This window comes from Saccopteryx bilineata, chromosome 2, assembly GCF_036850765.1.
Source record: "Saccopteryx bilineata isolate mSacBil1 chromosome 2, mSacBil1_pri_phased_curated, whole genome shotgun sequence".
NCBI lineage: Eukaryota > Metazoa > Chordata > Mammalia > Chiroptera > Emballonuridae > Saccopteryx > Saccopteryx bilineata.
Genome location: NC_089491.1, coordinates 333,787,394 through 333,799,762, shown reverse-complemented (window position 1 = coordinate 333,799,762; position 12,369 = coordinate 333,787,394). Strand labels below are relative to the sequence as shown.

The window sequence follows — 12,369 nt, the reverse complement described above, 5'->3', positions numbered from 1 at the left end:
TTCCTTTTTAACCCTACCTCCTCCTTTTCCATGTCGGATGATTTTAGTTAACCTAGTCTCGTTAGAAAAAAATTAACAGAGCCACTAAAACAATGAGGGAATAATTTATTAAGATGTTAAGAAAACACCGGTGCCTGGCGCTCAGGCAGCCACTGCCACCCGCTCTGTCCTGGCGTCAGTCGGACTGCGGACCAGTGCGGTACTACTCTTAACTGTGCATCTTTAATGCAGGTTTTGACATCTAACTTCTAGACCCATCTTAAGATTGTTGCTGATTAGATGTTGAGTGACTATGTTTGTTTTTTTCAAAAACTGTGTTTTGTGGGAGGTATGACTATAAAGGGGAGTTTTCTTTTGCCTCCGAGTTCCCAGAACCACAACGACCTTGTTATGTATAAAACAGAGTGAAATGAAAGGGCAAAGAATCACATTCTTAATTTGCTGATTTCTGAAAGGGGGCCAGTGAATAGGAAATCTATATTCAACTGTATGGTATAGAGACAGGGTGCAAATATGATTTGAATTCTTTCAAAATAAAAAAGAGAGACTGCTCACTGAGCAAAAGAAAAGAACATAAAATGGTAGGTTCTTTTGTTTTAGAATAAGCTTTATTTTGACAGAAAAGGTCTCTGGAAGAACAGAATAGACAGAAGAGAACTAACATTTATTAAGTACCTACTGTCCATAGCCCTGTGCATGTTAGTTCTATTAGCATAAGAATCTTAAAAAGCAAGCATTATTATCCCCATTTGACAAGTTAGGAAAGTGCAGCTCTGAGAGAAGAAGTGATTAGCCTGAGGTCTCATGGCGAGTCAACAATGGACTAGAACCAAGGAGCTGTGTTTAGGTCCCAGCTGACGCCCCTTCCACTGCACCACAGCTAATGATGTTAACCAGAAGACCAGACGATCCCTGGTCCTAATCCTAGGGAGAGGAGCAGGCATTAGCCCTACTTCATCCTTCTTAATTTAATCACTCATTACATTTACTTTCTTATTAGCTTGGGTCCCAGAAATGACCTCGTCTCAGATGATCTTGGGGCTCAGATCAAATCATAATTCTAAAATAGCTAATCATATAAGAACTATAAATTTAACAGCCTTTTAATTGGCAACTTGGCCCAATGCCAGAAATTAAAACAAATTATATGAACTCAACTATTGATGTTCTCGATCACCTATGACAATATAGTGGCGCCTCGAGATACGAGCAGACCAACAACAACAACAAAATTTTTTAAGATACGAGCTGCAACTCGGTCTATATTTTGTTTGAGATTTGAGCGAAATTCCAAAATATGAGTTGTGATTCAGGAAGCTACCGCTAGTTGGCGCATTGGCGCACGGGTCCAGTATCGGCAGCACAACACCAGCATCTCGTTCTTTCTCACGTGTTACCCGTAGAATCAAGTCGAATCTCATGCGCTGTACTCATTCCGGCATCATTTTTGCATTTTTTACTAACTCTTTTTGTGTGCTATCATGGGGCCAAAGAAAGTGAGTGTTAAAGAACAGTGGTGAGAATAAGAAGAGAATGATGTCGATAGAAGTAAAGCAAGACATAATAGAAAAACATGAGCGTGGTGTACCAGTGATTGAACTGACAAGGCTGTACAACCGCAACACATCTACAATTTGTACCATCCTTAAACAAAAGGATGCCATCAAAAACGCAAATCCAGTGAAAGAAACTACAATTTTGTTCCAATTAAGGACAAATATCCATGAAGAAATGAAGAAGCTTCTGCTGATGTGGGTGAAAGAGAAAGAGCTGGCAGGAGATACAGTGACGGAGACTGTAATATGTGAAAAGGCATGTATTATTTATGGTGTCTTGAAGAAGAAAGAACCATCAACCTCAAAAGAGGCTGCAGAAGATACGTTTAAGGCAAGTCACAGCTGGTTTGAAAATTTCAAGAAGAGATCTGGCATCCACTCAGTGGCGAGGCATGGTGAAGCTGCAAGTGCTGATGTTAAGGCAGCTGAGGATTACATTGCCCGTTTTGTTGCACTAATAGCAAAGGAAGGCTACATCCCCCAACAAGTGTTCAACTGTGACGAAACAGGATTGTTTTGGGAAAAAATGCCCCGGATGACTTTCATCACCAGAGGAGAAGAAGCTGCCAGGCCATAAACCCATGAAGGACCATCTGACCCTTGCATTGTGTGCAAATGCTAGCGATGACTGTAAAGTCAAGACACTGCTATTGTATCATTCTGAAAATCCTTGAGCCTTTAAGACTCACAAGATTCTTAAAGAAAAACTGCAGGTTATGTGGTGCACCAATGCTAGGGCATGGGTTATGTGGCAGTTTTTTTGTGTTTTTTTTTTTTCTTCTGAAGCTGGAAACGGGGAGAGACAGTCAGTCAGACTCCCGCATGCGCCGACCGACTGGGATCCACCCGGCACGCCCACCAGGGGCGATGCTCTGCCCACCAGGGGGTGATGCTCTGCCCCTCTGGGGCGTAGCTCTGCCTCGACCAGAGCCACTCTAGTGCCTGGGGCAGAGGCCAAGGAGCCATCCCCAGCGCCCGGGCCATCCTTGCTCCAATGGAGCCTTGGCTGCGGGAGGGGAAGAGAGAGACAGAGAGGAAGGAAGGGTGGGAGTGGAGAAGCAAATGGGTGCTTCTCCTATGTGCCCTGGCCGGGAATCAAACCCAGTTCCTCTGCACGCCAGGCCGATGCTCTACCGCTGAGCCAACTGGCCAGGGCCTGTGGCAGTTTTTATTGAATGGCGTAAATTTCATCTTTGGTCCTGCAGTGAAGAAATATCTTCAAGAAAATAAACTCCCGATGAAAGCATTACTAATCTTTGATAATGCTCCAGCCCACCCACCTGGTCTTGAAGATGACATTCTTACTCTACCTCCCAGTGAACATGACTTTAATCTTGCAACCTATGGATCAGCAGGTCATTTCCAACTTTAAAAAGCTTTACACAAAGCACTTGTTCCACTGCTGCTTTGAGGTGACTGAGAATACAATTCTGCCTGACCAGGCGGTGGTACAGTGGATAGAGCATCGAACTGGGATGTGGAAGGACCCAGGTTCTAGACCCCGAGGTGGCCAGTTTGGGTGCGGGCTCAACTGGTTTGAGCAAAAGCTCACCAGCTTGGACCCAAGGTCGCTGGCTCCAAGCAAGGGGTTACTCAGTCTGCTGAAGGCCCCCAGTCAAGGGACATATGAGAAAGCAATCAATGAACAACTAAGGTGTCGCAATGAAAAACTGATGATTGATGCTTCTCATCTTTCTCCGTTCCTGTCTGTCTGTCCCTGTCTATCCCTCTCTCTGTCTCTGTAAAAAAAAAAACACCCCAAAACAATTCTAATCCTTCGAGAGTTTTGGAAAGATCATTACAGCGTCATGATATGTTTATGCATTATTGACTTGGCATGGCAAGAGGTTACAAGAAGAACTTTGAACTCAGCATGGAAAAAGTTATGGCCTGATGTTGTTGCAGACAGGGACTTCGAGGGATTCGAACCAGAGACCGACACTGAGGTAGAAGCGTTGGAGGAGATTGTGTCCCTCAGAAAGTCGATGGGTCTGGAGGTAGATGAGGGTGATGTAAACGAGCTCGTTGAGGAACATGAAGAGGAACTCTCAACTGAGGAGTTGAAGGAGCTTCTGCAAGAGATTAGTAGTGAGGAGGAGGTAGAGTCTCAGAAAGTGATTTCTAGAAGTGAAATTAAAGACATGCTGGCAATGTGGGAGAAGCTTTCAAATTTCACTGAAAAGAAACACCCAGAAAAAGTTTCAACTGATCGTGCTTCAGCACTTTTTAATGACACTTGTTTGTCACATTTCCATAACATTTTAAAAGGCAGGCAAAAGCAAACCTCTTTGGATAGATTTTTATTCAAAAGCCCTGCAAGTGAAAGTGCCAAAAGTGTAGCCAAAAAGGCAAAAACAGGTGATTAAATGAAAAATACATAATGTTAAGCTTAGGTTAAGTTTAAAGTTAAGAAAGGCATTTTTTTTTACAATTAGGTTTTTGTGGTTTCATTTTAAGTAAAGAAAGTGCAGTTTTAGTTTACATTTAGTGTTAAGAAAGTGCAGTTTTAGTTTACGTGTCTACAGTGCCTGCATCCCTTCCTCCCTCCCTCCTCCTCTGCCATTCACCTCCGTTAGCCGCATTTGTCTGTCTCCAAGGTAAGAATACAGTACTAAATAACACTTTTTTCTTTTATTTCATATATTTTGTTATGAATTAGTAAAGTATATATGTATGTTTCTTAATTAAAAACATGTCTTTTTTCATAATTTAGGATGGTTTGGGGATGTTTCACAGGGCTGGAATGTATTAAATCTATTTTAGTTATTTTAAATGGGAGAAATTTGTTTGATATACGAGTTGACTGACTTACGAGCTCGGTTACAGAATGAATTAAGCTCATATCTCAAGGTACCACTGTACTGATCTCTTCATATTTTCAAGAAATGAGATAGAATGACATTTTTCTGCTTGCTTGCTGAATCTCTAAACTTCTGCTCTTGCTAACGAAGGATGTTCATCGTAGTACACACTCAGCTGGTTCCTCATTTCCCTCACTCAGGTGAAAAGGAACTCTTTGGTCCAATGGCTTAAGTCACTTGATTTGCACCATAAGGTAGCTGCAGATTTATACCAAATATAACCAGAAGACAATTTAGGATACTATTACTGACAGGGAAAGCCTTATCATTTAATGAATTTATCTAACAAAGCAGTTCACAAACTTTGGGGGCTTCAAAATCACCTGGAAGGCTTATTAAAATGCATTGCTGGGCCTCATTCCCAAAGTTTCTGACTTAGGAAATCTGAGAGGGGGCCAGATTTTTCATCTTTAAGAAGTTTCCAGGTAATGCTGTCACTATTGGTCTGGAGACCACATTTTGAGAACCACTGCTCTGACACCCTCTCCAAGCAGGAATAAAGCACCCTAATTCTTTTTTTTTTTTTTTTTTACAGAGACAGAGAGAGAGTCAGAGAGAGGGATAGATCGGAGACAGACAGGAACGGAGAGAGATGAGAAGCATCAATCATTAGTTTTTTGTTGCGACACCTTAGTTGTTCATTGATTGCTTTCTCATATGTGCCTTGACTATGGGCCTTCAGCAGACTGAGTAACCCCTTGCTTGAGCCAGTGACCTTGGGTCCAAGCTGGTGAGCTTTGCTCAAACCAGATGAGCCCGCGCTGAAGCTGGCAACCTCAGGGTCTTGAACCTAGGGTCTCGAACCTGGGTCCTCGGCATCCCAGTCTGACGCTCTATCCACTGCGCCACTGCCTGGTCAGGCAGCCCCAATTCTTTTGACTCTCCTTAGCCAACCATTTGATCCTATCTGTGGCTATACCAGGGAGGCATGTTCAAAGGCAGAAAAGAAGGTTATTTAAAAGAACAATGATTAGAATGAGGTGAACCTTCAGACCCAACACAGGGTATCATGAGAACTGGGTCTAATTCTGATTTTCATAGTGTAAGGCTATTAAGAATAGATAGTTAATACATTAAGAAAAAGAGAACTCTTGGGGAGATAGAAGATCTATTTAACTAACAAGAAAAAGTTAATTCCTTTTCAGATACACAAAGGATGATGATCAGAGGTTCTCTCTGTATCTCCATTTCTTTCTTTTTTAAAAAAAGATTGTTATTGATTGATTTTAGAGAGAAGAGAGAGAAGGGGGAGAAGAACAGGGAGCATCAACTCATAGTTGCTTGTTGTATGTGCCTTGACCCACAAGGCTGGGTTTTCAAACCGTGACCTCAGCATTCCAGGTCAGTGCTTTATCCACTGTGCCACCACAGGTCATGCTTTATCTCCATTTCTTAACATTTCCAGTACTTAACATCTATAGTCCTCATTTGTAAAATGGGAACAATAGCTTCTCCTTTGCTTATCTCAAATGTGTGCTGAGAGATAAAATAATGTATCTGAAAGGGTTTTGAGGACTACATAACACACAGTATAAAATATTAACATTTCTGGGGTTCTTTTTAGGTAAAAAGTTCTTCATCTAGAGTCCATGAATGTCTAGACCACCCCCCACCCAATAAAAAGCAAAATGAAACTTTTGTGTATGTGTATATTTTCCTTGGGAGAGGACCCATAGTTTTCAACAGTTTTTCAAATGGGTCTGTATGGCCAGTAGCCACGGGCACCATCACAGCCGCCTGGCCTGTGCAGGTTCCCATTAGATTCGAACAGACAGTAATGAAACAATGGAGCCAAGAACTGGTGGGCCACCTGACCAGGTGGTGGCGCAGTGGATAGAGCGTCGGACTGGGATGCGGAAGGACCCAGGTTCGAGACCCCGAGGTCGCCAGCTTGAGCGCGGGCTCATCTGGCTTGAGCAAAGAGCTTACCAGCTTAGACCCAAGGTCGCTGGCTCCAGCAGGGGGTTACTCGGTCTGCTGAAGGCCCACGGTCAAGGCACATGTGAGAAAGCAATCAATGAACAACTAAGAAGTCGCAACGCGCAACGAGAAACTGATGATTGATGCTTCTCATCTCTCTCCGTTCCTGTCTGTCTGTCCCTGTCTATCTCTGCCTCTGTTAAAAAAAAAAAAAAAAAAAAAAAAAGCCTGACCAGGTGGTGGCGCAGTGGATAGAGCGTCGGACTGGGATGCAGAAGGACCCAGGTTCGAGACCCCGAGGTCGCCAGCTTGAGTGCGGGCTCACCTGGCTTGAGCAAAGAGCTCACCAGCTTGGACCCAAGGCCCCTGGCCCCAGCAGGGGGTTACTCGGTCTGCTGAAGGCCCACGGTCAAGGCACATGTGAGAAAGCAATCAATGAACAACTAAGAAGTCGCAATGCGCAACGAGAAACTGATGATTGATGCTTCTCATCTCTCTCCGTTCCTGTCTGTCTGTCCCTGTCTATCTCTGCCTCTGTAAAAAAAAAAAAAAAAAAAAAAAAGAACTGGTGGGCCATTAGCTTTAATCCTAGCTTGCGCCGGCGGGCAAGAAATACACACTGTGTGGGAAAACACTTCCCTTTCCATTCAGGACTCCCAAAACCACTGACTCATCCGAGTATTCCTAGAATCAAAGGTTTCTACCTCACCAGCCTTAGTCACCTCTGTTTCTCATCTCCTCTCTGCATAAACTCTGCATAAACTGGCTTCTCCTTCAGCACTCTGCCATCTTGGCTGCCTCTCCTATGCAATCCTAATAGCAGGAACTGAGCAAGAGAGCCCCTGGTCTCCCCCATTTTATAGAGTAAAAATTAAAGCCTTTAAGCCAATATACAAATAAGGAAGTCTTTGATACAAAGTCACTTACCTGATGCATAAATGGGATTCCTCATAAGAGAGCACCACCCGCTACCATACAACAAAGATGTGGGGGAAAGCTTAGTTTTGAAAAGATCTTAGGTACTAAAAGGGCTGGAATAGCTTAGTCTTAAAACTAAGCCTTAGGCTATAATGACTGCTGGCTTACAGCCTGTCTCCCACACCCAATACAAACTATTTATATAAGCGAGCAAACATATTATATATATCATATTTGCAAACTTATTTGACCCACAGGGTCTCTTCTTTGAAAGTTAATCCTGACCCAGAGTTATAGCCAAGCTATCTCCACTACCATTTACCATGAAGGTGTCTGTCTCACTTCCAAGTAGATATGGTTTAAGCATTCTTAGAGATATCTCTCCCTTCCAAATCAAATGAGCTGCTAATACAAATCCTCCACCTATCACAGGGATTATTTCTAGCCAAAAGAAAATTGGGTAACCAGCTGGCTGAGTACTCAAGAAAGTCAATCAGATTTTCTATGGAAAAGTACCAAGTACTACGGGGAGCCTGGGTGGGAGGAGGAAATATTAAAATGCAGAAACCTAAAAAAAAGGGGACTGATCTCCATGCAGTGTAAGAGGAGGTATTTCACCTACTGACAGGGACTAGAGAGTTTTTAGAAAGTAAGAACAATCTTTAAAGGGATGAGTTCCCCGATCTCTGAGCAGTAGAACTTCCTGAACAAGCCTAAGAAAATCCTTCACATAAAAACAGCCAAGGAGCAGAGGCTGCATCAGAAGTTTTCCAGTGACTGGTCTACCTTGTCAATTCTCGAGACTGGGTTTCTTCAAACTTCCTCCTGGCTCATTTCCCTGCTGGGAACCAGATATGTGAGTACTGGTGGGTGCTGTGTGGGCTACATCCTATTCTTCCAGGGGTATGCAAGTCCCTTTCTTACGCTAACATTTACAAAAAGGGAGGTGTTAAATAATGCATTTCTCTGCTAAATTTTACTCCTGAAAAAAGGTTTGAGAGTCTTGTTGTATTTCTTTTGGAGGCTAGGATAGTCTCAATGGAAGTTTCATTACATTAATATAGGTATATAAACTGGAACATGAGTCAGACATTTGTTAAAACTCTTAAAACTGAAATTTCTGCCCAACAAGGGAGCTGGCGCCAAGGTTTTCTCTTGGGGAGTCAAAGACACTCTAACATTTCACAGCCAAGGTCTAGAGATCTCTAGGCAACACACCAGAGGGTACTCAGGGGTTCACTTTGCTGGCTAAGTGGACACTGGTGGCAGCTTAATGCAGCATTTCCAGACTGGCTCAGAAACTAATGACCGAAGCGGTATCTGAAAGAGCCTCCAGAGGTTAGGTCCTTTGGCAAAGCAATACAGTGGGTAAAAAAACTGAATTATTGAAGATAAGCCCTTCCCTATATTCTTTTTCATTATTGTTTAAAAACAATCCATTGATCAAAGGTATTTTCCTAGTTTTTGAGAGAGAAGGGCCAAGAAATCTCCAAATAAGAGAGATGCCTTAATAAAAACACAGCAGACTTGTGCTTTAGAGACTGTTTTCTAAAAGCTGGAAAGTCTGAAGTCATATTGCGAGAGCAACAGTAACGTTAACTCCTTTAGGACAATTTCCTTGTTCAGGTCAATAAAAAGAAGGTAAATAGGTAAAAGTTCATCAGAAGTTCCTCTTGGATATGCTCAGCAGGTAAGACAGTGAGGACTGCTAAGAGATTAGGATTTACTATGAAACTTACATTGGTTCTGAGCTGAAGCTGACATACTAATGCCCCATGGGATTCTTCTGTGATATTCCTTTAGAAGTGTCAAAGTTTAGTGCCTTAATATGGTCACCCCTCCCCCTAAGAAAACCAGATTTCTTGCTCCCCCGTCTTGTTATTAGTGAGTGGCTAAAGATTCAAAAACAAAAACCCAACTAGAATTATTATGACTCCTTTCCATTAATTCCATTTAGAATTCCATTAATTCTAAAACACTACATTATTTGAAATAAGCCTGTGGATGGGTAGACTTCTATCAAATGTTTAAAACTGAGCACAAGGTTCTGAAACATTAAGAATAACAGCAATAACCCAACAAAAATAATAAACAATAGTTGTAACAATGAGAATTGAAATGTGGGCTCCTCAGCTGGGCCTTTGTTAGACAAAATATGTATTCAGTTTTGTTACTGAGGGTTATTTCTTTAAGCCCATTATTCCATAAACACTGAAAAGAACTTGGAATATACAGTATATAGTCTAACCAGTTTTCCATAAGGAAATATATGTATAAAACACAAACAGGTGTAACTATAAGAAATTAGGCTAAACCTAGAAAAAAACCACAGTTAGGAACATAGAATGGTTGCTGTTTTTAAATCAAAATTTGACATTAGATCTAAAATAGTAGGCTTTATGTGAAAGTTCTTATCAGCAAATAAGTCCTTATTATCATTATATTAAAACATTTATCAGATAAATACAATATTTTGAGGAATAGTATAAAAGGAGCTATAGTTTCTGTCTTTTAGAAACATACATATAAAAATATTTGGGGAAATGTTTTGACTGGAGGGGAAAGAGTGTGAAGGTAGGAGAGAAATGTCTTAAATCTTTTCAGAAACTTGAGAGCACCATTTCTATAAGTTGAGGTCCCCCTCACTCCCTCACTACAGTATACTTCAAAGATATTGTGGGTTCAGTCTAGACCAGCGATTTTCAACCAGTGTCCTGCAAGAATTTTTAAAACATGCAATTCCTGACTATTTAGTCAGGGCACTGACCTCTCTTCCCTTAGACTGACAGTAGCCAACACAACAAGAGTGGTCCGGTGTGAATAAATAAAAATTATACCTCTTTATTTTGTCATATTGGTAAAAAATTTAGTTTCTGTCAGCCATGAGATGAAAAAGGTTGAAAATCACTGGCCTAGACCATTGCAGTGAAGCAAGTATTGCAATAAGGTGAGTCCTTATTGCTGGTGGAGAGTCTTGCCTTCAGTTTGTAAAAAATGAACACATTGTGTGAAGCACAATAAAGCGAGGTATACCTGTATTTTTATTTTGATCCACATGAGAAACAAAGCATCAGCTTGCAAAGAGAACGCAAAGCAGTCATAGGACAACACAACCCACACAGCACAATAGCAGCAGCAGGGACTCCAGCCCAGCACAGCCAGGCGAGGAGATGGCACTGGCCTGGCAGCTCTCAGACCTTCCCAGCTTTACTTGTACTTAAGAAAGAGCGGTGACCTAAGACATAGAAACTAATCAGAAATTAGAGAAATAACTTTTTCCCTACTGGGTCTCGGCAAGAATTTTTCACAGGTGATCCCTGTCATCTGTCAGAGGTGGTGGCCTCATTATCAAGAAACAGAAGGAAAAAGCAAAGCGACTGAAGAACTCACCATCCACTCGGGCATGTGAAAAGCTGAGGTGCCCTCATTACCGTCACACTTCTCCATAGCGCAGGCTTTGGGGAATATATGTCCTGAAGCAAAAGGGAAAGCTGCTTGGAAATGCCAGGGTTTTCTGAGTGCCCCAAAGCGGAACCAAACCTAGTGATTCAGAAGTTCACCATGGCTAGCTCTGACAGAAGCTGCATGCCCTTTCACAGAGACTTCCTATTCAAAGCAAGGTCATTCATCATCTGCCTAACAAGTCCCTGACTGGCTAACTTCAAAGCTACTGCTTCTGATTCAAAATCGGACGCGAGGTCCTGCACCCAGGCACTGAACTTCCTACAGGGCACTCACTGTTTAACACTACCCAACCACTACCTCCACCTCCCCAGTTGGGACTTTGCAGCAGCAGTCAGGCTTCCTCCCTTTCCCAGTACCTAAGGCACTTGTTAATTTTCTCCCGCCCCTGAGGACACGTCACTGGAGGTGCTGATACCAAAATCAATAAGGATCGAGGTCAAGAAGGCACTCCCATTTCTCAAGAGTTGCTAGCTCAGTACAGTAAACAGGCGTTTCCTCGACATCAAGAGTTCCTTATGGCTTTCAAGTTTAAACAGCTATGCAGCAGCCCTATCTGCTTGCACCAGGGGTCTGGCACCAAACTCAGGCATCTCTCAAGTTAAATTCTTATTGCACAGGAGATTTGGATGGAGTCAGGGAAGATCTCTTGCAGAGAGATCAGAACTTCTTAGAAGCTCTAAGAAAGTTCTGGGACTACCGCTCCCTCTGCTGGCTTCCTGTGCTATGTACACGAAGGTCTAGGCCTTCAGCTGCAAAAACATAGGTGCCAATTATAAATTAGCTGCTTCCCTAGGGCTAGCCAGGAGCTGCCACAGTGTAGGGCTAGAGGGAGCCAGGGTTTCGGGTTGACCAGAGCTGCCTCAAAGTCCCTCTCCAATGCTGGTTTCTAGTCCCAGGTCTGGTTTCAGGAAGAAACAGGATGCCAACAGTCACTGTATACACTGTAACCTTAAGGGACCTCAAAAGCAGTTTCCCCATTATATCCCCACACCAGCTCCCTCCTCTCTGCATTCTTCAGAAGTCTGTAAATAAGACAAAACTATAAACAAGGTGACCTAACTTCTTTTACCTTCTTAGTTCATTTTAGTAAAAAAAGTACTATCGATTTCAGGCACAAAAGAAGCCCAACAAGATATGCCTACTTTGGCCCTGGCCAGATAGCTTGGTTGGTTAGAGCGACATCCTGCTAAGCCAAGGCTGGGGGTTCAATCCCTGGGCAGAGCACATATAGGAATAGATCGATGCTTCTGTCTGTCTTTCTCCCTCACTCTCTCTAAAATAAAATAAATTAAAAAAAAAAAAAAAAAAGATACGCCTGCTTTGGTCCCCTTCAAGAATCAGGGACTCTGCCCTGGCCGGATAGTTCGGTTGGTTAGAGTGCCATCCCAAGACGCAAAGGTTGTGAGTTTGATCCCTGAAAACATGCAGGAACAGACTGATATCTCTGTTTCTGTCTCTCTCCCCCTCTCTCCCTTCATTCTCTCTAAAAATCAATTGAAAAAAAAAAGAATCAGGGATTCTTAAAAAAAAATTTTTTTTTTTTTTACAGGGACAGAGAGAGAGTCAGAGAGAGAGGGATAGATAGGGACAGACAGACAGGAACGGAGAGAGATGAGAAGCATCAATCATCAGTTTTTCATTATGGCACT

The 12,369-nt window shown here is 42.5% G+C and overlaps 1 protein-coding gene across 4 annotated transcripts in view; it reads right to left on the bottom strand.

Annotated features, from left to right (window-relative positions):
* Window positions 1-12,369, bottom strand: part of AHCYL2 (adenosylhomocysteinase like 2) — a 161,751-nt gene that overhangs the window by 55,822 nt on the left and 93,560 nt on the right. The window contains exon 1 of one of the 4 annotated variants that reach the window (XM_066262285.1): window positions 10,646-11,079. The exons of 2 other annotated variants lie outside the window; for them this stretch is intronic. In XM_066262285.1, coding sequence (XP_066118382.1) covers window positions 10,646-10,702 — 57 coding nt within the window. In that variant the 5' untranslated portion in view covers window positions 10,703-11,079. Of the gene's footprint in view, window positions 1-10,645; window positions 11,080-12,369 lie in introns of those variants that run through there. One more of the 4 variants, XM_066262287.1, reaches the window with a different exon arrangement.